The 27095-nt window shown below is 45.0% G+C and overlaps 1 protein-coding gene across 2 annotated transcripts in view; it reads left to right on the plus strand.

Annotated features, from left to right (window-relative positions):
* Prdm2 (PR/SET domain 2) overlaps positions 1–27095 on the plus strand; it is a 105447-nt gene that overhangs the window by 55224 nt on the left and 23128 nt on the right. Inside the window, exons 7-8 of one of the 2 annotated variants that reach the window (XM_032895066.1) lie at positions 17717–17827; positions 22689–27066. The exons of the other annotated variant lie outside the window; for it this stretch is intronic. Coding sequence (XP_032750957.1) covers positions 17717–17827; positions 22689–27066 — 4489 coding nt within the window. The remainder of the gene's footprint in view (positions 1–17716; positions 17828–22688; positions 27067–27095) is intronic. 2 annotated transcript variants of the gene reach the window in all.

Below are 27095 nucleotides of genomic sequence, written 5' to 3' on the forward strand. Positions count from 1 at the left end.
GTCAGCCTTCCTAGAGAAGCTACGGCTTGTGGAGGCTGAAAATTAGGGGATCTGGGGACTTCCTTATTGTGCCACTGTACTTAATCCTGACATTTAATTAGATCTGTAACTCATGGCAGTCTTACTTTGCTTGTGGCAAACTTTGGTGTGTGTATTCAAACCTGCTTCATTATCCTTTTCCTTTATCCCTCACTGTTCCATTCAATTCAGTGTGGAGGAAGAGCCTGAAACTAATCTTTTTGTTCTGTTAGTGATACACAAATGTATACATTCCATAGCTAGATTGGTGGGTTTAGATTGTTTGGTGATTTTTTTTTTAATATATTTTTTTAAAGATTTATTTATTTATTTTGTATATGAGTACACTGTAGCTGTCTTCAGACACACCAGAAGAGGGCATCGGATCCCATTACAGATGGTTTTGAGTCACCATGTGGTTGCTGGGATTTGAACTCAGGACCTCTGGAAGAGCAGTCAGTGCTCTTAACCGCTGGGCCATCTCTCCAGCCCTGGTGATTTTTTTTTAAACTTACTTTTTAAAATTTTTTTCTTATTAATTTTTATCTATAAGAGTACACTGTTACTGTCTTCAGACACACCAGAAGAGGGCATCAGATCCCATTACAGATGGTTGCGAGCCACCATGTGGCTGCTGGGAATTGAACTCAGGACCTCTGGAAGAGCAGTCAGTGCTTTTAACCACTGAGCCATCTCTCCAGCCCGTTTGGTGATTTTTATTTTTTATTTTTTATTTTTTATGTTTTGGTCTGTTTGTGGTCTTTGGTTTTGTTTTTTGAGTCAGGGTTTCTCTGTGTAGTCCTGTCTGCCCTGGGACTGACTCTGTAGACCATGCTAACCTTGTACTCACAGAGATCTACCTGCCTCTTCCTCCAGGCTGCTGGGGTTAAAGGCGTGGGCCACCACCACTTGGCAGTGATGCATATTTCTTCCTGCCCCATTATTTTGATAAAGAGTCTGAGCAGTAGACAGCTCACTGAGGCCTTCTTGAGCTTTAATTAAAAGACTTGTGTGGAGTTCATACAAGTATGCCTACTACTTTAGGCAGCTTACTTCAGAAGAGGCCTGTTTGCTCTCTGTGACCTAGAGTTTGGGAATCTAGTGAATCAAACCTTTCTTAATTATGCTGTGAAATCTAACTTAACAGCTTGGAAGATCTGAAGGCAGAACCTTTTATATTCAGTCAGTACAACCTTAGACATTTTAAATAATAGTATCAGAGAGAATCAAGGTAAATTGGTTCAGTTGTTTCAGGTCAGTAAATACTTTGAATCTGGACCTGATGATAAGAGTCCAGAGAATTCCAGCCCTCCTTCAAGTATTTTAACTCTGCATTGAGATTTTGTTGGACTATTTCTGAAAGCCAGGTGTTGGGGACATACAGCTGTCTAGTAGATTGATATTGTGCATAACTGCTGAAACAAAGGACTGGATTCTTCACAGTTCTGGACCTCAGCCCCCTCCCTCCCTCCCTCCCTCCCTCCCTCCCTCCCTTCCTTCCTTCCTTCCTCTCCCCCCATTCACTAATGTTTGTTAGGCCCTGCCTTGTGCTGGACTGTTTAGCCATTTGTGCAGTTCCTTGGGAAACAGAAAGGCAGGTGCCTCCATGCATCAGGAAGGCAGTGATCAGTGTTCGAGTGGCTGGCAGGCCCTCAGTGAACACTCAGACAATGTGTAAAGAAAGAACAGTGCATGGTGCTTTCAGAAGGCAGTTCATATTGTACCTGACCAAGGAGCATGCAGTTTCCTGTGGTTACAGGTGTACAGCGCTAGGCACATTCAGTGGAACTCGGCTTTGCGTTTCGGCTGAGTCGTGTGCATGTCCGAGCAGCCTCTCTGAGGTTAACTGTCAGAGGCTTTGGACAGGGTAAAGCTCTCAGGTGGAACAGTGGGAGGTTACAGTTGGAGGTCTCTAGCTGGTTAGTGTGTACTATGTAACTGTAATGGAGCAGAGAAAAGGCCACATGTAGAATTTTTATTTCCTGCTTGATTTCTGTCTCCTATTCATGACTGGGAAATGCAGTTGAGTTTGCTAACCGTAAGTAATAACTGCTAATGAATCTTTCTTTGCTTGTGTAGTGGCACTGGAGATGAGATTCAGGGTCTGGTGCTAATAACAAATGCTGGGCCAGTTCTGGTGAGTGCGGCTTTGACACATCACTGCAGTAGCCGTGCTGTACCGAGCCCTGCCTGAAGGGGGAGCCACAGCAGCGCTGCACAGATGGGTTTGTTTGTGGAAGGAGTGGGCAGCATGAGGTACCTAGGCCTCTGCCTAGTGTGGAACGGTGGGCAGTCTTGACTCTGTTCTGAGGTACACTTTTCCAGCTTCAAAAATGAGTGATTGTGAAGCCGAGGGAGCTTGAGCTTTAACCTCAGGAGGAGCATGTGGGCTAACAAAGGGGGAGGGCGTTTTCTGAAATTTGAAGGCACTTGGAAACTAGATTCTAATGTGACTGTGGGTTTCTTGTTGAGGATTTACTGAGTTTGTGGCTCCTCCAGCCAGTAGAGTTCTCCCCCCATTTCCCTCACTAGGCTCAGCCTCACTCTCCTTCACCCTTATTAGTGGCCTTTCTAACCCACTGACCTCCCTGTTCAGGCAAGTTAGGAGAGAAGAGTTATTTATAGGAGCAAGAAGTCCCTTAGACCTGAGAGCTGGATGATTGAAGACTGCTTATGTAGCCATTACTGGGCTGCACAGGCTATGTTCATTAAGGTTCCGTCCTGTGTCTGAGAATATCAGCTGGTGACTTTCAACTAACACACAACATTTAAATTACAGTCAACCTTAAGGAAGAAGCGTTTCGTTTGTCTCCGCATAGAATTGTTCAAATGAAAACTCTTGGTGTAATGAAGAATGCCGAAGTGTTTTGAAATTGACATACTTGACATTCTTCCCCAAAGGTGCTGAGTAGCTCAGGCCAGGTTAGGAAAGATGAAGAGTCTCACATGCAGAGAATACAGTCCAGGTAGGGGCATGGACAGATCAGATAAGGTTCCTGCTCTCAGTGGGACCATTGGCCAAGGGCTCATAAGATCTGTGTGGAGTGTGGCACAACTCTTGTCAGGGCCTTCCTTCACCTGTGTCCTAAGTGACATGAAGCTCCAGGGGCTGAGGGCTCTAGGAGAGGAGCAGTGTATGATCTAGGCAAGCTTGTGCCCATGTGAGAATGTCTTGAATTGAAACTCAGCTCTGTATGTGGCTACATTGGCCTCTTTTCTGCCAGGTACCATGTTTACATTAGTTGGGGAGATTCAGGAGCTGGCTAAATTAGGCATCAATGCCAGCCCTGTGAAGTTCCTAGTCATACTCGGTGTTTCTTCTTGTTGATGTGGGTCAGCAGGGACCCCTTGATGCTTCCTGATTATTATGGGAAGGATCTTGAGAAAGAACAATGCATGAATTTTCCCTGTAAGGGATATGGCGTCAAAGAAAACTGTTGAGCCATGTTGGAAATGTGTAGAAGCAGAGGTGTGCGGGTGGTGCCCAGCCTCCTGAAGAGAGACTAGCAGACTGCTGAGCACCTCACCAGTGTTCACACTAACTTTGCATGTGTGGAGTGGTTTGTCCTAGCTCCAGGTAAAGAATGGGTACTTGTCAGGCAAGAGTCAAGAACTCGTTTGAGATGGTGGTCTGGTGAAGGATGAAGGATGTCAACTTAGTATGGGTGGGAGATGGCCTGGGCTGGGGCGGGGCCATGCTCTGGTAAATGCTGTGGGCTTCAGTAGAAGGTGTTGAGTTAACTCTTCAGAAGTACACTGTGAAAGCAGAGAACAGGCTGGCTTATATGAAACGATCTCTTGGTCTCTTCTGGCAGCTGGTGGCTCTGTTTGATAGTCTGTGGCTGGGGCTGGAATAGAGGCCTGATGAAGGTAGGCAGGTTTTAGGTAGACTTTACTGGACCCTCACCTCTTGAGGGTGTGGAGCAGGACTTCAGGGAGCCAGAGGCAATGTGTTCCTGTGCTTAGGGCTTCGGGCCTGTTAGGTCAGGCTGTGTGGCAGGTAAAGTGTATGGTGGGTCTCACAGCTGTGTCTCTCGAGGCCCTAGCTGCCATCCATGTGAGAGATGCCTTTGTTGAACAGTGCATGTCCTACCCACCTTTACTTCTGTGAGCTGTGTCTACATGCTCAGTGTGGTTTCAGTTACAGACGGAAAACTTCTTTTACCTTTCCTGATTCTACTTGTGCCATCACTGAGGTGCTCCAGATTTGGGCTGAATGTTGAAAATTGTTTCTATGTCTTTGATTCTTAATTATATGTAACCTTGTTTGCAGAAAAATTGTGTGGTTTAGTCATAATTTTGTAAAATGTTCTTCACAAGTGTAATTTCTTTATGTTTGTGTGCCTGTGTGTGTGCACGTTCACATGACGAGGCTGAGTGGAGTGAAGATCATAACTCTTGAGTGGAGGAGCCTCTGGGTTCCATGTGGATTCTGGGAATTAAACTCAGGCTTGGGAGCAAGTGCCTTTCTCTGCTGAGCCATCTCACTTGCCAGTCTAGAATCTTAATATATGAAAAACTATTTGAGACATCAGATGAAGTGTGTTAGGAGCTTGGCCATGTACTGCTTTGTATTCTGTCTATAAGGGAATTGAAAGGTGTGACTTGTCTAAACCAGAAAAAAAAAATATTCGATTGTAATTGCTTTTTCTAGAAGGCCCTTATAACGAGTTCAAGTTAGTTTAGTTCTTTTTTGATCTGACTATAACTTGAATGTTAAAACCCCCAATTTTGTTGTTTCCTTAGATATATGAACTCCCAGGTTCTTTGCTTAAATAACCAATTTTTAAATTGGTTTTAAAACTAGTTTGCTTCTCTTTTCCTAGGCAATTTCTTATTCCAGTTCACAGATGGTATTTAGATATGGGAACTCAGTGTTCCTAGGCATGGAACCTAAAAGAGGAGGGTGTAGTTTTATATTTGAAGTTGCCTCTAAAGAAAGCAAGAACCAGGTGTAGTACTGCACGTCTTTAATCCCAGTGCTCGGGAGACAGAGACTGAGTTTGAGGCCAGCTTGGTATAGAGAGTTCCAGGACAGTCAGGGCTACATAGAGAGACCCTGTCTTAATAAACAAATGAATAAATAAAAATAAAACAGGAATTGAGTGGAAAGAGAACACACTTTGGGGCTAAAACCCTTGACGGGCACTTTGAGTGAAGACTGCAGACGGAGCTGAAGCTGCAGCCCAGGTTAACTGGCATGGTGCATGGTTAACTGGCATGGTGCATGGTTAACTGGCATGGTGCATGGTTAACTGGCATGGTGCTGTGTAGTTTGGATTCCCTATGTGTTCCATGCTGCCAGAGAGAGATCTGGAGTTTGGTCTTTATTAACATTAATAGTTAGAAGAGCTTATATTACAGGACAGAAGCAAAAGACATTTGAAAGAGTTTGCACTTCCTTAATGAAAAGATAAATACTGAAAGCAGCTGTGCCCCTCTTCCTTTTACCCCTGCATAGCCTGGCTGTCCTGGAACTCACTCTAAAGACCAGGCTGGCCTGAAACTCAAGAGACCTACCTGCCTCTGCCTCCCAAGTGCTGGGATTAAGATAAATACCACCACTGCACAGTGAAAGCAGCTGTTTCTACTGTTCTGACCAAACCAATTTGATGCTTTGCAAACATTCTCTGCTAAATTAATTAATGAGGTGAGTTTTCATACAGACACGTGTCGGGATTTGGCATCATGCCATGATGCATCTGCTGACAGTGACAGCAGTGCTATTGTTTTCTAGCTCTGTGCTTGAGGGATCTTTATCCTCAGAGGAGACTAATGCTCCTATGCCCACGTTAACCAAGGGCTTGGTGCTCGCGCCCAATTTCCACCCCCAGCATTTCTGAATAGGAAAGGATCACAATGTGAAACAGCAGTGCTCTGTTGGCTTTGCTGAGTAGCAGGGATGAATTGGGCTGCTCTGTATACTTTCAGATGTAAACTTAAAATGAGAGCCAGTGGCAGTTTTCTCAGCTCTGAGAGGTTATAAATCAAGTTAGAGTCATTCTTTTCAGTGTCCAAACGTAAACCGTTTAAGGATCCTTCCGGCTTACTTGTGTTGACACGTTTGATGGTGTGGGATTTGTTGACTATTTCGTATTGTCACGGATCAGTCATGAAGCGCACAGAGCAGAGTTAAGACCTTGCTGCCCTGCCCACTTCCTGGCCGGCATGCTTTACTGTTCTGACCTGCTGAGGTGCAGTCTCCTCTGCAGCACTCCTGTGGTCTCGCTGCCGCCGCCGCACTGGTACTGTGCACTGGTACTGTGCACTGGTACTGTGCACTGGTACTGCTGCACTGGTACTGTTGCACTGGTACTGTGCACTGGTACTGTTGCACTGGTACTGTGCACTGGTACTGCTGCACTGGTACTGTGCACTGGTACTGTGCACTGGTACTGTGCACTAGTATTATGCACTTTCAGGTTCCCTTAGGCCAAGGATTAAGGACCCTGAACAGGATCTAATATACAGTCTAAAAATTAAATCTAGAAAGTGATTTAGTGTGATTCTGATTTATTTTGCTGCTGTAGTAGAAGGAAGTGAGTGATGCTTGCTGCTTTCCTTCCCTGCCTTAGAATGTAGGTAAGTGCTCTGGTTTTTCTGTTTGTTTTGTCAGAATGTTTATTTGTGAAGGGTAGTGTCTCATGGTTCATTTTGGCTTTTTGGAACAAGCATGAACTATCTTGAAGTGTTACCTCCAGAAGTCTGGTTTGCTGATGAAGCTGGTCGTGTCCTCACTGCCTGACTCATTCTGTAGGAGAGGCAGGAAAGTGGACTTAGTAGGAAGAGTTGCCCCAATCTGTCCTGGGCACAACATGCCTTTCTTCTCTCTCCTTGCCTTCCTTCTTAAACTGTGTTTTAAGTTTCTGATCCGCCCCCATCTCGTAAGGCTGGGGTAATAGGCATGTACTGTCAGGCCTGGCTGACCTGCAGACATAACTGGATTTTCTTAAGGATCCAGAGTTCATTTCTTCATTGTGTTTATCCCACAGTAGATTTTGTTTTTTGAAGATGATCTCCCTATGTGGTTCCTGCCGGCCTAGAACTTCAGATCCTTCTGCCTTTGTTTCCCATTTGCTGTGATCACAGTGTATACCACTAGTTAAACATTGTTTTTAATTCATTCTATGTCTATGTCTGTGTGTGTGGTGTTGTGCTTGTTTGGAGCGCGGGGACCTTAGGCACACTGAAGTATTTGCCATGCCGTGAGCTACTGCATCATTGCATCCTGGCCTGGCACACTGTACTGTCTTTATCCTTTTCCAACTTAAATATGGAATACAATGTGATAAATGTGAATCTGGAAACTTCGAGAGTATTGAGTTGTCCTCTCTGGAGTCAGGTGGCTGACATATGACCCAGGGGCCGGCTTGCCTGATTGGCTGGGTAAAGCTAGCTTTGCATTCAATTTCCAAACATCTTAAACATTTCCTTCCTGTTATTTTTTTTCCAGAAGTTCTGAGGAAGCGATTTTACTTACAGTATCAAGTAGCAGTGTATGTTCAGCCCCAGTAGAACAAGAGGGGAGACTAGAGAACTCTGGGAGTGCTGAACCAGTTCTGGCTATGATCTGGAAATTTAAAAAGGTTTTTTTTTTTTTTTTTTTTTGGCCTTGAACTTGAAATCCTCCTCCAGCCTCCATCCCTTGGTGTTCAGGGGTTAAAGTTGTATACGGCCATTTTGTCTTCAAAGTGCTTCTAAATGCTAAATGGATGTTTACCGTACAGTCACAGATATATTCAAAGTATACTATAGTACTTGTTTTGAATGTACAGTAATATAGTGTCAGAGGCAAGAAAATTGCAATGACATTGTTTCGTGTGGTATATAAAAACTGGTTTCTGAAATGAGATGGAGTCTTTGCTTACATGATACTTTGGGCCTTTTCACACATACATTACTAGTTTAATGGTGGCTTAACCAAGGCCAATTTTATATTTAATGAATGAGTACTATATTAATTAAGCAGAGGTTTGTCTCTGCATTGTTTAAAAGGAAAAACAGTGAATAAATATGCTTAAGTGCTCTCTCGTTCTCTCTCTTGCTCTCTCTCTCTCTCTCTCTCTCTCTCTCTCTGTGTGTGTGTGTGTGTGTGTGTGTGTGTGTGTTTGAGTTATAGTGATAATCTTTCCTCCTGTGTTTATAATCCCACCTCTTGAGGTGCAGTCTTTTGTAAGTTTCAATACATCACATGTCAAAAAAATGAAGACAAACTGGTTTGTTTGCCCATATTTAGGTCTAAGAACAGATTATGGGCATTGTTAGAAGTTCTAGTACAGTTGAGAATGGACAACAATTCAATCTTTGGGCCTTTGTTGTTTTTACTCTGACTTCTTAGGTTTAGTTTTCGTTTTCTTGCAAGTTTGAGAGGTAGAATATATGCCTTTCTGGACCTACTAGCTGTTTGTTTTTAATCTGGGATTGCCAGAGCCTCTTTCTCTGAGGGATAGTGTGACTACTAGCTGTAAGCTAAAGTCCAAAGTTTAAGAGAATAGTGAGGGCTTCACTCTGACGGCCTTCTTGGGTCCTTTGCTGTGAGGATGTGAATGCTTGCAGGGGCAGGGCAGGGGCAGTGTGGAGACTGTCCATGAACAGACAACTTTGAACTGTGGTGGCCCTGGCAGTCAGTCTGTCTTGTGATTTCTCCAGTGTGGAACAGTGTCCTGGTGTTTTCACAGTCTACTGTGCAGTTCACAATGGCACCCACACATTCTACATCTAGGAGGATTAGCCTGTCATTAGTTGCAGTTGATGGACTACTTTTTCTTTTTAAGGACTCAAAATGCCATGTGTATCCAGCATTAGGAATCCTAGCAGCAGCTACATGAATTACTCCAGGAGAAGTCTTTTCCTTGTTAGTTAGGCTGTGGGAATGCATGCTGGGTGGTAAGATGGAGTCCAAGTGTCATGCTGTAGTTACTATTGCAGCAGAGCTGTTGGCGATGTAGCCAAGGTAGTAAGTTCACAGCTACTCTGTTTCTAATACGGTGCAGACAATAGTAAGCTGTAGGTAGCCTACGCTTTTTTCTGGTTACGCTTTGAGGAAGACAGTGTCTTACACATCTCTTGGGTAATTGTCAGAAGTACAAGGAATTGTCCCACCTTCAATTTCTGGGTTAAAAAACGACCTAGATTAGATGTTTTGGTTGTTTTTTATCCTAAGCCAAGCAGAAATGCACTTTGCATGGATACACAGGATTCACTGTTGGTTGCTTCCTTATTGAGTACAAATCTATACTTTGCAAATGTGTAACTTCTTCAAATGGTGTGTGTGTGTGTGTGTGTGTGTGTGTGTGTGTGTGTGTGTGTGTGTTGCAGACCACTCTGTACCTCAAGTGTTGAATGTGTGCAGACTGGACTGTTTTTGCAGTGAGCAAAAATAGCACAGCCTTAGAATCAGAAGGGCCAGATTGAAAAGCCAGAAAATTAAAAGAAAAAGGCCAAATAGACTCCTTGTTTTAGTAGCAATGTTTTGCCTTTTAGTATAAGCCCCCGTAAGATGGGTAAGATGAACAGGTTGTGGTAGCTCATGCCACCTGAGCCAGCTTGGGTGTAAAAAGAGAGCTTTTGCCTCAAATAGCAACAGCTGCAGATTGAGGAGAGTCCTGTCCTCCCTTGCTGGTTGCTGTGCATCTATTGATCCTTGGTTTGTTTCATAGTAATGGAGGTACCCGCACATGTCTGAAAAGTCAAGTTTCAACATTTTCTAACATGTTCTTTAGAAATCTACAGTTCTGCTTTTGAGATACAGACTTAATTATTAGGTTCAGTTAGGTAAGAGTTAGTCCTACCTGTAGTCCTACTTGTAGTCTGGAGGTGTCTCCCTGCCTCCAAAGCTGCGATGTTGCACTTGTTACCTTAACTTGCTCACCTGTGCTGCTGGGGCGTGGTCAGATGACCTGTGGCACTTGATGTGTTGCACATCTTCTGCCCATCGCTGGCTTGTTAGGATGCAGGCTTGTTCTCTTTGATCTACTCCACGTAGTTCATAACACTCCTGACCACTTTGCCTTTTAACCAGGTTTTATGTGTTTGGCATTTTGAATGAAGTTTATATACATTTTCTCAGAAATCATTAGTCATAAAAGTAACAAAGCATTTCAGATATCTTCGTACTCTTTATGAGTGTGATGTTAGGAAAAAGCGGTGCGAAGAACTACTTTCTTAGAAGTTACTGTTGAAGCTGGCTTTGAGAGGAGCAGAGGGATTTGTCAGTCTGAGAAGTTGAGACTACACAGGTGTGCTTCTGTGGCGTGGACACTGCTTGTGTGCACTTGCAGCCTGTTTCCATAAGAGGAGGACACTTTATGTGGACTACAAAATGTGCTCGTGCCCAACGTGACTAACTTGGGGGAGGGACCTCAGGTTTTACCTGGTTTTCAAAGACTCCAAGATGTCCTTCCCTAAAGATTAAAAACTACTAATGTGAACCTCAATACATTTAATTAAAAAAAGAAACCCAAAACCCAAAAAACCCTTAGGTTGAGGGCCAGAGAGGTGGCTCAGCACAAAGAAGTGCTTACTATCAATGATGGCCTGAGGACGTTCCATCCCGGCAAGCACATGGTGGAAAGAGAACATCAGCTCTTAAATTGTCCTCTCACTTCCACACACAGTTGAGTACACATGCGTGCACATGCACACACATGCACATTAAATGTAACGGATGTTGAAGTTAGAAGAAGAGCAGATGGAAGGTCTGTGAGGAGTAGTCACGCCCTTCAGTGCAGACAGTACTGTACCCTACACTGGAAACTAGACTGCACTTGTATCTTACATCGCTCAAGCATTGGCGTGCAGTGATGCAGTGTTTATGAGTTTTGAGAATATTTTTCCTTCCTGCCTCATTAGACTTGTACATGTCCATAATTATCTCTGTTCCTATTCAGTGTAAACCTAAGGAACAAAACAAATGGCTGATGTAGAAACTTTACTGAAGGATGCATATGAAGGAACCATAGGCTGACAACTTAGACTCCCAAGTGTGGAGAAGTCCATGTTTTGTTGAATGGAATCTGTTGGGTACGCCTTGCAGATGATTCGGTTTACAGGATCTAAGAGGCTTCCTTTGTATGCTTGGTCTCTCTTGCCCCTCAGTGTCAGTGTCAGATTGCTGGACCATCAACATGTCCCAGGTGGCTCCTGTCTGCTTGCAACGGGGTTATTTCTTATTTCTCCCATCTTGGCCCAAGAGCTGTGGGGCAATACTTCCATTAGGGTTTGCATTTCTCTTGCTGAAGAACTTCTAATTTTGTGTGCCCCTTGATTTGGCTCAGTTCTTTTTTTTTTTTTTTCCCCGGAGCTGGGGACCGAACCCAGGGCCTTGCGCTTCCTAGGCAAGCGCTCTACCACTGAGCTAAATCCCCAACCCCTGGCTCAGTTCTTAAAAGAGAGAATGCATGACTTTGTGTATGGAACCGATCTACTGGGAACAGGTGAAATGAGGGCCTGGGTCGAGAATGACAAGAGACCCTTTCCCACAGCCATGAGCACTGGTCTTGGGAGACCCCATGTGCTCTAGTCTTCTTCCCACTCGTAGAGTGAGCACTCTTGTTTACCCTCCTGAATTGGCAGAATAAGAAGCATCTATGTATGATCGTGTGGAAGTTGGGGAGCCTGGAGCCCCACACAGGCTCTGCAGCAGCACCCTGGCAAGAGCAGGCACACAGCAACGCCGCCGCAGAGCTCTGGCTGTTGAGAGATCTGTTTGATATGTGGAACAACTTAAAGCCATGGAAGTTTTTTTTTTTTTTTGTAATTTGCCTCAGTGATTACAAACCGCTCTTAGTGATCCTAGCTGTAGAAAAAGAGGTGTGGTTGTGCTAAAGGAGCTTAGCAGTTTTTTACTCTCTGGTAACATTTGGAGTTAAATTAAAAAAAAAAAAAATCTGAGAAGTGTGTAGCATGTTTCTTTCATTTCTATGAAATGAAAAGTGAGTCCTGGACTCTTACCAGTGTCAAGCCTGTAGACTGACAGCACCTCTTCTCTGGTAGCTACTTGTCACGGCCACTTTTTGATGACCTTTACAGAAGGCCTCTGGGCACCTTGTCTCAGACACTGGTCCCTATCAGTCTGTCATCTCAGCTTCCTGATTCTCCCTCGTGTGGCTGTTGACGACCTACAAGTAAGCAGATACAGAAAATGGGCTGGGATTCTTCGTGGAGAACTTAGTGTCACATGTGTTCCCAGCTTTTCTCCTGTGTCCAAACCCACTGTAGGCCATTTAGTCACCTCCGGTGTAAGACAGTGCTGACATTGTTTTCCCGTGCCTGCCCACCACTGTCTAACATAACCTTAGTACTGAGGTGGCCGTTACCCATCTATTCTTCTACCTTAATTAACGCGATCAGAGGGTGGCTTTACTTTTAAAAATCTACCAGAGCATGTGCTTTATGCTTTCTCCCAGTTAAACTTTCCATCTGGTTTTCAGAACCCAAGTTTATATCTTAGTTGTATGTCCTGAGTGCTGCTCATCAGATGGCTTTGCCATACAGAAATGTGAGGAAAGATTGTGATGAGCTTAAGTGATTTAATAATTGACCACATTCTACCTGAGATAGAGAAGGATTCATTATGTCTCATTTTTAAGAGTGAAATTAGAACCTGGAAAATGTCATTAACAGTATCCTTGGATCACAGAGGATGGAGGGGAGAATTGGATGGGAATTGAAGTTCCAGGGTGGGTACTGCGGGTGTTGTGACTTGAGGCAGCTCACATAATAATGTGAAGTTTAAAGCCGTGTCTGAGGTCAGGGGACCTGGATATGGGCTTCACAGTTCTCCTCCTTCATGGTGCTAAAAGCAGCTCTCCAGCACCCATTACCCATGTTGTAGTCACTGAGCCTGTGTGCCTTTCTCATCCTAGTTCTCTGTTGAGTCTTTCTGTAGCCTACTACGAAAGCAGACTTTCAGTCATCAGATTTCCTTCCCCAAAGGGGCAGGAAGAAAGACTGTGCAGAAGCAGAAGATTGTGGATGGAAATGCTGTGAGATTAGGATAGGAAGAGGGATTCTAGGGATGGAAGATATTTTACCCCATTGTCAGGGGAAGAACACAAGACAAAAGAAATGGAAGGAACATTGAACTTGAAATTATGACTTCAGTGGTAATCATGGGAAATGAACTTTGTTGGAGTGGAGTTCAGTTGCTGGGAAGTTGGTCTGGCTGAATGGTGAGGATTGGAGGCAGTGGACAACTAAGGCTGATGGCCTCTTTTGATTCTGTTGGTCTGCCACTCAGACCTTCAGTGACCTTTCGTGATGAAGTGTAGAGTCTCAGAGTAATCTTGGTTAACTGTCTGTATCCAAGGACGAGGACAGTATGAACTCCAAAGAAAGATCCATGGACCTGGCTTTGGTGCTGCCCTAATTCTGTTGATACTGAAGAGATGATTAACTCCCCAGTGAGGAGGCAACACACAAGGAGAGTTCTGTGGACTTCTAAAATTAGTTCACTTACATGAGAATATGCAAGAACTTCACTGTTGTGCTGAATTTTTAATGTTGCTTGAGCAAACCTGGAATTTTGAATTTTCTTTGCTCCTGAACATTTTCAAGTGAAACATTATTCCCTAGTATTTCCTGTTGTTTGTCTAGTTTATTCGAATAGTAGAACATAGTCCAGATCTGGGTTAAATTATTAATGTGCTGCCTTAAGCAGTTTTGATTTTGCAATCCCACCTTGGGCACTAGCAGTGTGAGGCTGTCCATGGTCTACGGAAGCCGCCATTTCAGCTGTGAGTGTCTTTATATGGCAGCCATTTGATCGGAAGCTCCTGTTTTCCTTTCGGAATCACGTTTGTTCAGAGCAGTGATCTGTGCTATTGACTGATACTTGTTGATGTAAACGAAAATGGAAGAGTGCTTTCTTCTAACCTGACCGGCATCCTTATGCTGTGTGTAGAAGCTTTACGTATCTGCTTCATTTACCAGGCTAGTAATGGGTGCCAAGCATGGGGCGTGCTGACTGAGGCATTAGGAGATGGCTGCAGGAGAAAGAGCACTCTGAGCGGTATTTTCTTCATTAATTACGGTGCCAGAGCTACAGTCGTGAGGCCTGGGTAGGCGCTTCCCATCTCTGATCTGTGGGTGTCTCTATTACAGGCATGGGTTGGTACTTGGAGGTCTTCTAGAAGAATGGTCTGTAGGTGGTGTGAGCGGCACATCCTTGAACATAGGCATGGTATTAACCTGACAATGAGCCTAATACGAGGTTCTTAGCCTCGGCAACTAAGGACATAGGAGTGGCCTTTTGGGGAGGGTCTATGAGAGACTTGATGCAGTGGATAATTGCTCTTTGTCTTGTTTTTTCTTCATCCTTATGTGCACATTTCTTCCTCTACACACCAGGTGTTGTCTCACGCTATTCTTTGTCACTTCCATTTCACTCTCCTCATGTTTCATTCCTGTATCTTTCTTGTCTAGACCAAGTGGAGCAGCCAGCTGGCAGTAGCGCCATGTAGGACCTGCAGGAACCCCTGGTAAGTGCACTTGTGTACTTGCCAGCCACCCAGTGGTACCTCTTGCCTCAAGGATAGAAGCTACAAGTCCCCCTTTCCCTTCAGAAAAGTCTGATAAGTCATATTGTTTTCTCTTTTAATCTCTTTTAATGTAGCAGACAGAAACCGAGTACTTAGAAAGAACTTTCCTGTTTAAGGAGATGTGTCCAATAGCACTGGTGTGGTACCAGGCAGGCACTCACATAGCTGGAGCAGGATTTAATGTTTTCTGTCACAGATGTGTTTGTTCCTCTGTTCGTTGTCTGAGCCTTCAGTTTTATCCACAAAATAGCACTCTGATGGGGCAGACAGGCAGTTTTTTGGTAGTCCATTCCATCTCTAATCAGAGGGCCTCAAAAGAATCTTGATAAATGGTTCTGATTGAGAAAAATTTGATGTCTTAGCTCCATGAGCAAATGATAGTTTTGCTAGATTTCTGTTGCCACATAAATCCATTGTTCCTAAGTTACTTTGGTGGTTTCTTTCTTCATCTTTAGAATTAGTATATTGGTGTTTTTTTAGCATAATTATTAATAAATATGTAGGCTATAGAGTCTCATCTGTGTATAGTAACCTCAAATAAAGTAAGTACATGGGTTTAGTTCAGTGCTCTGATATTTGAGAGATCTCCCCACAGAGAGCTGGAGAGACTTTGCCGTGTTTTCATTTGAGGCTGACACACACTGGGACTGGAAGCATGCGGTCTGGGTAAAGCACCCTTCCCCTGCAGTATGCTGTGAAACATACTCCAGTGAGTCAGCAGTCCCTACAACTGACAGCTGTGTCACCGAGAGTCATTGGTGCTCTGCTTGAAAACCAGGCGTTGCAACTGCTGTGTGTACCTCTTGTTAGTCTTCTGAGAAAGGTACAGGAGGTGATACCAGCCTGATGTGGTCTGTCCTCACAATGGGTTGCATTTCTGTGGTGGCTGTGGCTTTACAGTGACTCCCTGGAGAGTAGGAGACAAACTTGGGGGAGTTCAGAAAGGGATGTGTGGCGTGAACTAGCTGTTCTAAGGGTGTTGTGTCTGTCTTAAGGCAGGGAACACAGTGTAACACAGCGTTTGCTTTTCACATGCCTAAGCAGCTAAATTTTGAGTACATCACGCACGCTGCTTGTTTCATTACAGTAGAAGTATATTTAATGTTGCGTTTCCATATGCCTGGTGTGCGTCATGACTCTCCTTGTGCTACAGCACCTAAGTTGTAGAAAATGTTTGAATTTCCTTGCCAGAGTATTTTGGTCAACAAATTGACACCTGTTTCTATTTAATTTTACAATGTGCTTTATTTCTAATGTATCTGAAACGTACTGCAGGGGTGGGGAGTGTGTTTAGATTACAGTTCTCCATTTGAAAACCTGTGAAGAGTTATTTCTCGGTCTGCGTGAGGACATGAGGGTGGTACTGGTCACACTGAGTACTGGTAGTCGTTCGAAGAAGGCGTGATTTAGATGGGGGGCATCTCTCTGTAGCTTTGATAGAATGTGTGCGGGTTCTGCTCTGACCTGTGCCACTGGAGCAGGTCAGCTGCCCTATATCATCAGATGTCCTTTGTGTTTTTGTTTGTGGTTAGCATGCGTCTTGTTTGGAGTTACTAATCTGATTGAGACTAAGCATCATACATACAGGAAGGACGTAGACATACTGAGGACAAGGAACTATTGAAGGGGAGAGAATCAATTTCTGTTCAACACAAGTCCTTCCAAAGCTTGTGTCTGCAATTACCAGGGAAATTGACAGGGGAGTCTGAAGAGCCTGTGTGGAAAGTGCCTGGGTGTCTGTCTGCCTTGTGCAGTGCCAATTAGGATGAGTCTTCACCTAGATATGGGGTCAGTCGTCCATTGCTCTGGCCCTCCGCTTCTTACCAGAGTGGATGAGCTTTTGGTCATGAGTGTGCTTGTGTTCCTAGCCACGTTAGGTGTGTGTGGAAAGGAGCATGTGGCCATACTGTTGGGAACTGCTAGCCATATTGTTGACCCTCTTCCCCACTCCTAAAGGAAACAAAGCAAGCAAGCCTGTTGTCTTATTAGCTAGAGGATGGGGCACTTAAAATGCTGTCTTAGGACTTCCCCTTGAAAGACCAACAAATAGCTTGTTCTGTGCAGTCCACTCGCTTCCTGTTATGGCTGCTAGATCTGTGTCAGATCTTTAAATTAGTGCTTTATATTGTAGTTGACTTCTGTGCTTTTCATAGTCTTTTCAATTATGCCATTTTTGTGTTTCTGACATGAAAACCATCTGTTGTCTTCATTTTAGCTGATCATACTCCTCTCGTGGTCATGTGCTATTGGGGCTGTGGAGAATTTGATCTCTCTGTTCCATAGTGATGAGTGGTTTCTTGTCGTCTGTGGAGGAGCAGGGAAGCTTTTCCTCAGGATATCTGGGAGTGGAGGGGAGTGTGTGTGGAGAGAATAATGCTAGAAGAGAAGGACGTGCTTGGGAAAGGACTTGAGACTCACCTGGCTCTGTTAATTCTGGGTTACCAGTTTGGGGCCAGTACTGCAACATGCTGTGTTCCTTTGGGGCTTCAGTTCACTGTTGAAGCTTCTCAGGAGAGGTCGTGCTTTAATCAGCTTTCTGTAGTTTGGGATCACTTGGAGTATAGTTAGTTTTCCTTAACTTTGTGTGCTCCGTGTTATTAATGAAATAAGGGACATGTTTGTGATTTCTCTGCATTTGAGAGAGGCCATATTTACCCCTTATAATATAGTGCAATGTCTGCTTCCAAAGTCAAAGGTTGCAGTTACGGATTATCCTGTCTTGACCAATAAAACATTTCAAGTTGTGACATACTGCTTCTCTCTAATATGCGTTTTCCTGTATTATTTATATGATTTCAACTTAGTTGATTCTAAAGAATTTTTATTTGAATTACTAACTTTTTTTTTTTTTTTTTTTCCCAGAGCTGGGGACCGAACCCAGGGCCTTGCGCATGGAATTACTAACTTTTTAAGAATACATTGTTCATTAATTTGATAGCTATGTGAAACTAAGGACCAAAGATCTAAAAAAAAAATGCAGGACCTACGAGTTTCTTTTTCTGACAGACTTGATATTTTTAGTCATTATCCATTCTTTTCTTTGGAAATCCAAAATGGTAATTGCCTACAAATGCATTCTGCTTTGCTTGGGCTAATACTTGTCTCGAGGGTCAGAGTGTAATGAGTGACTGAGTAAATAGATATATGCTGCGTTTCAGGGAAGAAGAAATCACACGAGAACAAAAATAAAGGCATCAGAACCCACCCCACACAGCTGAAGGCAAGTGAGCTGGACTCCACCTTTGCAAACATGAGAGGCTCTGCAGAAGGTGAGTGCTGGCCATACTTGGTGTGATCTAGACTTGTGTTAACCGCTTCTTTTCACATTTTGTATCCTGGCTAGCCTGCCTGAGAAGTGCCCAAGAAATATAGAGGGCTTAAACACCAAGAAAGCTGTCTGAGTTTACTGTAGTAAGCTGAACTTTCCACACTCTACTTCCTCTTCAGAATGCAATTATTGTCCCCATAAAGCATGCAGCATGGCTATATTCATAAAGAGAGACAGGCAGAGGGACTCAGGCCTTTAGTGTAAGCATGAGAGGCAGAAGCAGGGGGTCTGACTTCCAGGCTGGCCTGGCCTATACAGTGAAACTGACTAAACATTTTTTTATAGATAGATAGATAGATACATACATACATACATACAAACAATATGTTGAATGACATAAAAACAAAGAGGCCTCCTAGGTTACTAACAATGTGGCATTCTGATCTACTCAGTGATTACAGGGGTGTATTTACTTAGGAAGAAATTGTCTTGTGGTATACTTTATGATTTATCTGTACTAGTGTGTGTATCTTCAATTAAACATTTACTTACAAATAACAGACATTTTTGATTTTGTATAGCAGAATGAAAAGTGTTTCTACTTTGTATCAGAATTTTAAAAAATCGTACTTTGTTTCTTTCCATAGAGTTCTGTCTTTTTACGTGCCTCTGAGTGTTGATATTCTAGATCTTTCATGATATGAGAGTTTACAAAGAAGCAGTTTGACAGTCACTCAACTTAATCTCTTTAGTCTCCATATTTGGGACTTTCGTGTGCCTCAGTTTGTTACAGGCCAATTTACACAGAGACAGGAGCTTGGTTGAGTTGTTCATTGTGACACAGACAGGCAAACTTCAGAATATAGACTTGTGATTCTTGCAAAAAGCATCTGTGTATGTGGGAGCCATGGGGAAGTCAGTATTTTGAATACCTTTCATGGCCATTTAATTTGCCCAGTTTGTGCTGATAACATCAAAAGAATCATAGATTTTATGCCCTTTTGAGAATCAAGAATGGATAGGTTCATTGAGTGACGTGACCCTTAGGGTGGCTAAGGGAGTCAGGTAGAAGGTCAAACAGAACATTTAACTGGAAGGAGGGGAACCCGGCCTCCTCCACTCCCAAAACCCCTTTGTGCTCGACACCTGTGGGAAGTGAGATCAGTTCAGTTCCTAGCCTAATTTTTTTTTCAGTTAGGTCTAACTTTTGCCTTCTGAGAGCAGCAGATTTGCTAAGACATTTGAGCAATACCAAAAAAAAAAAAAATGCAAAACAATTTTTATTTTAAAGTAGAGTTTGAGGGTGGGCACTGGTTAGTGCATGCCTTTAATCCCAGCTGGGAGATAGTTCCAGGACAGCTAGGGCCACACAGAAAAACCCCATCCTGAGACACAAAAACAACAACAAAAGTGGAGTTTGACATTTTAAGAGATTAGTAAATTTTAAGAGTTAGTAAACTCAAGAGTTATATTTTTCTTGCTCTGCCATAAAACTACAAAAAAGACACTTGATGCTCAGGTCCATTGTTTGGCACTGGGTCAACATAAGGTAGCTGATGACCCAAGGTCTCCCAGCCCTGTGTATAAAAGCCCAAGAAGGTGGGCAGTGCTTTGGGGCCTGGCTTATTGGTAAGGTTGTACACATTAAGCTCCTATTACTTCCTTTAGGCCATTGGTTCTTAACCTATGGGTCACAACCCTTGGGGATCGCATATCAGATAAGCTGTTTATCAGATATTTATATTACAATTCATAACAGTAACAAATTTATAGTTATGAAGTATTAACAAAATAGTTTCATGGTTAAGAGTCACCACTGTTTTAAAGGGTCCTACCATTAGGAAGGTTGAAAAACCACTGAAATAGTTTCAAACCAGATTGATCACCAATTGTAGGGAGCAGCTTTTAAAACTAAGGAAACCACAGATCATCACAGAAAACAAATTTTAGAGAGACATTTTTGAGCCATTTTGAGCCAACATATTTCTGTTATTCTGTGTTGGCTTTTTTGCCCAGTGTTCGGGGTGTCTGTTGAAAATGTATCTGGGAGCACATTTGAAACGCGCTCTCACCACCGTTGACTGCTCTCCTGGCCTGTTGAAAGCACACAGAAGGTAGCAAAGGTGTCCAAGGGAGACACCTTTCTATTTAGAAACAGGCGCTTCCTGCTAATGAAGTGTCAGCAGATGGTAGCCGTAGGGCCCGCTTTCTAGAAAATAGCAAGAGGCTGAGGTCCGGGGTTTTAAGTGAGCTTACATCCTAACGTATATTTGTACAGACTGTAGCATTTGGCCACTCTTTCGCCTCTCCTCCCTCCACTGTTCCCTGTCTGTGTGTCCTGACACTTGGGCCACTCTTTTTTGCCTTTGTCTCATGGCATATTGTCCAACAGCACCACCCTTGCCTTGGTCTCAGCATTTAAGCCTTTCTCTGTCTCTTAATCTGCCTCATAGTTCAAATTTCCCAAATGACGCTTCTGTATTCAGATGCATACTGGACGCCATTACATCGTGATTGACCCCTTTTGCCTTCTCCTTTATCCTTGATGCTGATTACCTTTGGGTTTAGCCTGTGTAGCACACTTCACATTACTCATGCTTCCACAAATATGGCCACAAATTCATTAGAGGACAGTTGTTTGCTTGTGTGTGGCTTCTGCCAGAGTAAAACTGAACTTTGTAATAATTTTATCCTGCTGTGAACGTAGGACATATGTGTGGGAGTTAGGGTAAGAGTCTTGCGGTCTCATGTGACCTGTGCTGTGTGCTGTACATGCTCCGTAGCGATCTGTTGGAGAACTGTAGAAAAAACTGTAGCTCTGCTGCTGCTCTTACCGGGTGACTGTGGGGAAGGGGCTGGATTCAGTACCATGGCAGGTCATCTGTCTGCTGGGCTGGTGATACTGTGGCCCACTCCACCAGCGTTCACCTTGCATCTTCTTACTCTCTGCTCTGGAGGAGTCTTCTGTTCTCTTCCATGCACGAGCCCATTCTCTTCCTTTGTAGAGCACTTTGAAAGAGCTCCTACTATCCCTTCTGTTTCCTTCCTTCCCTCTGGGAGTTTGTCCTCACTGTTCTGCTGTGGCTGTTGTCTTAGTCACCAGACCTCCCTGTTGCGAAATGGAACACACCCCAGTTTTAGTCCTTTATTTACCCCAGCCTCCTGCAGCTCTGGACTGAGTGAACCATTCCTTCCTTGTGCTTGTTTCTTGGCCATTCCTTCTTCCTAAGTCCTGGTTTGTGCTCTGTCGCTGTGATAAAACAGCGACCAAGAGCAGCTTTGGGGAAGAAGCGGTTTATTTGGTTTGATTTATGGCCCATTGTTGAGGGAAGACAGCAGGAACTGAAACTATGACCATGGAACGTTACTGTATCGCTTGTTTCAAAGCTGATTTCTCAGCTACCTTCCTTATATAGCCTGGGACCACATGACCAGTGGTTGCATTGCCCACAGTGCACTAGACCCTCCCACTAGACCATCAATCAAGAAAATACCCATGGACATGCTGATGTCATAGAGGCACTCCCCCAGTTGAGATTCCCTCTTCCTAGCTAAGTCAGATGGTTAGCCTCAGTGTCTGGGATATAGTCCTTCCCTGTTTGTCTACTCTCTGGGTAATGTGCAGTTCACTGTCCATTTACTCTCTCCCCTAGGGCAGGCCCTCCAGCCTCTGTGTTGACATAAGATCTTCGGAAGTTCTACTTGATAGCATCACTGAGATATTTACCTATATATTACCATACCTTAAATTCCAGCTCATCCTAAGTAAATTCATGCATTTTTCTTCTGCCCTATGCATATATAGACATCCTTGTTCCTCCTATGGTCTTTGGTTTGGTAAGCAGGATTATTGCAGTTTCTTTCTTTGGCTTCTCATCACACCCAGTCAACAAGCACTTTTTGTCAGCTTCATTTCCAAAATACATGTACTCAGGATCTGATTACTTCCCACCACCTTCCCCAGCCTCCTACCTGCATGCCATCATCCTGCAGCTCTTCTGAAGCAGTGAGCTCTTCTTGCCCACCTCCTTCCTTTATCCACATAGGTTTTCATTTTCTTCCCAGTGAGCAACATGATTCTCTTGAAATAGAGCTGAAATACTTTTCTGTTAGAACTCCCTACAAGCTCTCTTTGATCTGGGGCAATAGGCAGCTTCTCATGGTGTCTTATCCTCAGTACTGTAGGTTACCCCAGTCTCATCTCCTGACTTTGAACCTGCATAGTACCATTTGACGTAGATCATGTATTTTATTTGCTGCTTCCTCTGCCCAAGGCATTCTGTCTACCAGATGATTGCATGCCTGTTTTTAAAATGTCTCCGATCGACTGTGGCCTCTTTAGCAAGCCCTCTCTGGGCTGTCTAATTCAGATGGGAAAGAGCATAGACTCACCAGTGATTGGTTGGGGATTGCTGTTTTATTCAGTAAAATGCTCCTTAGGCTTCTAAAGATGGACGTTTCTTTGACTAGAAGAGTGGGTTTCATCATCTAGACCAAATTCACCCTTCAGGTACACTGTGAAGACTTTAATCTGATAGTTTGAATCATGAGGAATTGGAATATGTAGCCAGGCTCATTGGTTGGTTCTGGCTGTCAGCACAGTTGTAGGCACTAGTTTTTATGAACAGAAATGCTTAGTACTCTGTGGTCATGCTTGTCCTGATGTGTCCAGAGCGTGGCCTGGTCCTCAGCGGTCTCCTTCGTTTGTGAAGTCGGTGGAGGGGATTTGTACCCAGCTCAACCTCCAGATGAACCATTTTTGCTCACATATCTTAGCAGCTTTCAGCAGTAGAGTCATAGGAGGCGATCGCAGCAGCTACTGGATCTTTATCTTTGTGCTTCTGCTCCTCTGTGCTCCTTAGGTCCAAAAGAAGAGGATGAGAGGCCTGTGGCTTCGGCACCTGAGCAGCCAGCCCCTCTGCCGGAGGTGGGCAGCCAAGACGCAGTTCCACAGGTGGCCATCCCTCTCCCTGCCTGCGAGCCACGGCCAGAGGCAGATGGGAAACAAGAAGTCACAGACTTCGAGGTCAATGATGTGGAGGAGGAAGAGGAGGAGGAAGAGGAGCTGGAGGAGGAGGAGGAGGAGGAGTTGGGAGAAGATGGGGTAGAAGAAGCAGACATGCCGAATGAAAGCTCTGCGAAAGAGCCAGAGATCCGGTGTGAAGAAAAGCCAGAAGATTTATTAGAAGAGCCACAGAGCATGTCGAATGAAACTCGTGAAGACTCTCCAGACGTGACCCCCCCTCCCCACACTCCCAGAGCTAGAGAGGAGGCCAACGGTGATGTACTTGAGACATTTATGTTTCCGTGTCAGCACTGTGAAAGAAAATTTGCAACGAAGCAGGGGCTAGAGCGTCACATGCACATCCACATTTCTACCATCAATCATGCTTTCAAGTGCAAGTACTGTGGGAAACGGTTTGGCACACAGATTAACAGGAGGCGGCATGAACGGCGCCACGAAACGGGGTTGAAGAGAAGACCCAGCATGACTTTACAGTCCTCAGAGGATCCAGATGATGGCAAGGGGGAAAATGTTACTGCTAAAGATGAGTCAAGTCCACCTCAACTTGGGCAAGACTGTTTGATATTGAACTCAGAGAAAACCTCACAGGAAGTACTGAATTCATCTTTTGTGGAAGAAAATGGTGAAGTTAAAGAACTTCATCCATGCAAATACTGCAAAAAGGTATTTGGAACTCACACCAATATGAGACGACATCAGCGTAGAGTTCATGAGCGCCACCTGATTCCCAAAGGTGTCAGGCGAAAAGGAGGACTCCTGGAAGAGCCCCAGCCACCAGCAGAGCAGGCTCCGCCCTCCCAGAGTGTCTATGTCCCCAGCACAGAGCCAGAGGAGGAAGGGGAAACAGATGACGTGTACATCATGGACATTTCTAGCAACATCTCTGAAAACCTAAACTACTATATTGACGGTAAGATTCAGAGCAACAGCAGCACTAGTAACTGTGATGTGATTGAGATGGAGTCTACTTCTGCACACTTGTACGGCATAGACTGTCTGCTCGCTCCAGTGACCGTGGAGATTACTCAGAACATAAAGGGCACTCAGGTCTCGGTGACAGATGATCTTCTCAAAGACTCTCCCAGCAGCACAAATTGTGAGTCTAAGAAACGGAGGACTGCCAGTCCACCTGTGCTCCCCAAAATTAAAACGGAGACGGAGTCTGATTCCACGGCACCCTCATGTTCCCTAAGTTTGCCCCTGAGCATATCCACAGCCGAGGTGGTGTCCTTCCATAAGGAGAAGGGCGTCTATTTGTCGTCCAAGCTCAAGCAGCTTCTTCAGACCCAGGACAAGCTGACCCCTCCTGCAGGGTTTTCAGCAGCTGAGATTCCCAAGTTAGGTCCCGTATGCGCGTCTGCTCCTGCATCCATGTTGCCCGTGACCTCTAGTAGGTTTAAGAGACGCACCAGCTCTCCACCGAGCTCTCCACAGCACAGCCCTGCCCTTCGAGACTTCGGGAAACCAAATGATGGGAAGGCAGCATGGACAGACACAGTCCTGACTTCCAAGAAACCCAAGTTAGAAAGTCGTAGTGACTCACCAGCATGGAGTTTGTCTGGGAGAGATGAAAGAGAAACCGGAAGCCCTCCTTGCTTTGACGAATACAAAATATCAAAAGAATGGGCAGCCAGTTCTACTTTCAGCAGTGTGTGCAACCAACAGCCATTGGATTTATCCAGCGGGGTCAAACAGAAGTCGGAGGGCACAGGCAAGACTCCAGTCCCATGGGAATCTGTATTGGATCTCAGTGTGCATAAAAAGCCTTGCGATTCTGAAGGCAAGGAATTCAAAGAGAACCATTTGGCACAGCCAGCTGCAAAGAAGAAAAAACCAACCACCCGTATGCTTCAAAAGGTTCTTCTCAATGAGTATAATGGTGTTAGCTTACCTACAGAAACCACACCAGAGGTGACCAGGAGCCCAAGTCCTTGTAAATCCCCAGATACACAGCCAGATCCTGAACTTGGTCCTGACTCGAGTTGCTCAGTCCCCACTGCTGAGTCTCCACCTGAAGTTGTTGGCCCTTCCTCACCCCCTCTCCAGACAGCCTCCTTATCCTCAGGTCAGCTGCCTCCTCTCTTAACCCCCACAGAGCCTTCTTCCCCTCCCCCCCGCCCTCCTGTGTTAACTGTTGCCACTCCACCACCTCCCCTCCTTCCGACCGTCCCTCTCTCCCACCCCTCTTCTGATGCCTCCCCTCAGCAGTGTCCCTCTCCGTTCTCAAACACCACTGCTCAGTCTCCTCTTCCCATTCTCTCCCCAACAGTGTCCCCCTCTCCCTCTCCCATTCCTCCTGTAGAGCCACTTATGTCTGCTGCTTCCCCTGGTCCCCCAACACTTTCTTCCTCCTCCTCCTCTTCCTCTTCCTTCTCTTCCTCTTCCTGCTCCTCCACCTCCCCCTCCCCACCCCCTCTCTCAGCAGTGTCATCTGTGGTTTCCTCTGGGGACAACCTGGAGGCGTCTCTGCCTGCAATAACTTTCAAACAGGAGGAGTCAGAGAATGAAGGTCTGAAACCCAAGGAAGAGGCCCCACCTGCAGGGGGACAGAGTGTGGTCCAAGAAACATTCAGCAAAAACTTCGTCTGCAATGTCTGTGAATCGCCTTTCCTTTCCATTAAAGACCTAACCAAACATTTATCCGTCCATGCTGAAGAGTGGCCCTTCAAATGTGAGTTTTGTGTGCAGCTGTTTAAGGTGAAGACTGATCTATCAGAGCATCGATTTCTGCTTCACGGGGTCGGAAACATCTTTGTGTGTTCTGTATGTAAGAAAGAGTTTGCCTTCCTATGCAACCTGCAGCAGCACCAGCGTGATCTCCACCCAGATGAGGTGTGCACGCACCACGAGTTTGAAAGTGGGACCCTGAGGCCCCAGAACTTCACAGACCCCAGCAAGGCCAATGTGGAGCATATGCCAAGTTTGCCAGAAGAGCCTTTAGAAACTTCTAGAGAGGAGGAGTTAAATGATTCCTCTGAAGAGCTTTACACGACCATCAAAATAATGGCTTCTGGAATAAAGACAAAAGATCCAGATGTTCGACTTGGTCTCAACCAGCACTACCCGAGCTTTAAACCTCCTCCATTTCAGTACCACCATCGAAACCCTATGGGGATTGGGGTGACAGCCACCAACTTCACCACCCACAATATTCCACAGACTTTCACTACTGCCATCCGCTGCACAAAGTGTGGGAAGGGCGTCGACAATATGCCTGAGCTGCATAAGCATATCTTGGCGTGTGCGTCTGCGAGTGACAAGAAGAGGTACACCCCTAAGAAAAACCCAGTGCCCCTGAAACAAACTGTGCAGCCCAAAAATGGAGTGGTGGTTCTAGACAACTCTGGGAAAAATGCCTTCAGACGGATGGGGCAGCCCAAGAGACTGAGCTTCAATGTTGAACTGGGTAAAATGTCTCCAAACAAGCTCAAGCTCAGTGCGCTGAAGAAGAAAAACCAGCTGGTGCAGAAGGCCATCCTTCAGAAGAACAGAGCCGCAAAGCAGAAGGCCGACCTGAGGGACACTTCCGAGGCGTCCTCACACATCTGCCCGTACTGTGACAGGGAGTTCACATACATTGGCAGCCTGAATAAGCATGCCGCCTTCAGCTGTCCTAAAAAACCTCTTTCTCCTTCCAAAAGAAAAGTTTCCCATTCGTCTAAGAAAGGTGGCCATGCATCATCTTCTAGCAGTGACCGAAGCAGCAGCAGCAACCCCCGGAGGCGGACTGCAGATACCGAGATCAAGATGCAGAGCACGCAGGCGCCCTTGGGCAAGACCAGAGCTCGGAGTACAGGCCCCGCCCAGGCCTCACTGCCCGCCTCGTCCTTCAGATCCAGACAGAATGTCAAATTTGCAGCTTCAGTGAAATCCAAAAAAGCAAGCTCTTCATCCTTGAGGAATTCCAGTCCCATAAGAATGGCCAAAATTACTCACGTCGAGGGCAAAAAATCCAAAGCTGTTGCCAAGAGTCATTCTGCTCAGCTCTCAAGCAAATCCTCCCGAAGCCTTCATGTCAGAGTGCAGAAGAGCAAAGCTGTTATACAGAGCAAGACTGCCCTGGCCAGTAAGAGGAGAACAGACCGATTCATAGTGAAATCTAGAGAGCGCAGCGGGGGCCCAATCACCCGAAGCCTTCAGCTGGCAGCTGCTGCGGACCTGAGTGAAAGCAGGAGAGAGGACAGCAGTGCCAGGCATGAGCTGAAGGACTTCAGGTAAGCCCAGAGCTCGGGGAGGTGAGGAC

The sequence above is a fragment of the Rattus rattus genome, chromosome 1, assembly GCF_011064425.1.
Source record: "Rattus rattus isolate New Zealand chromosome 1, Rrattus_CSIRO_v1, whole genome shotgun sequence".
NCBI lineage: Eukaryota > Metazoa > Chordata > Mammalia > Rodentia > Muridae > Rattus > Rattus rattus.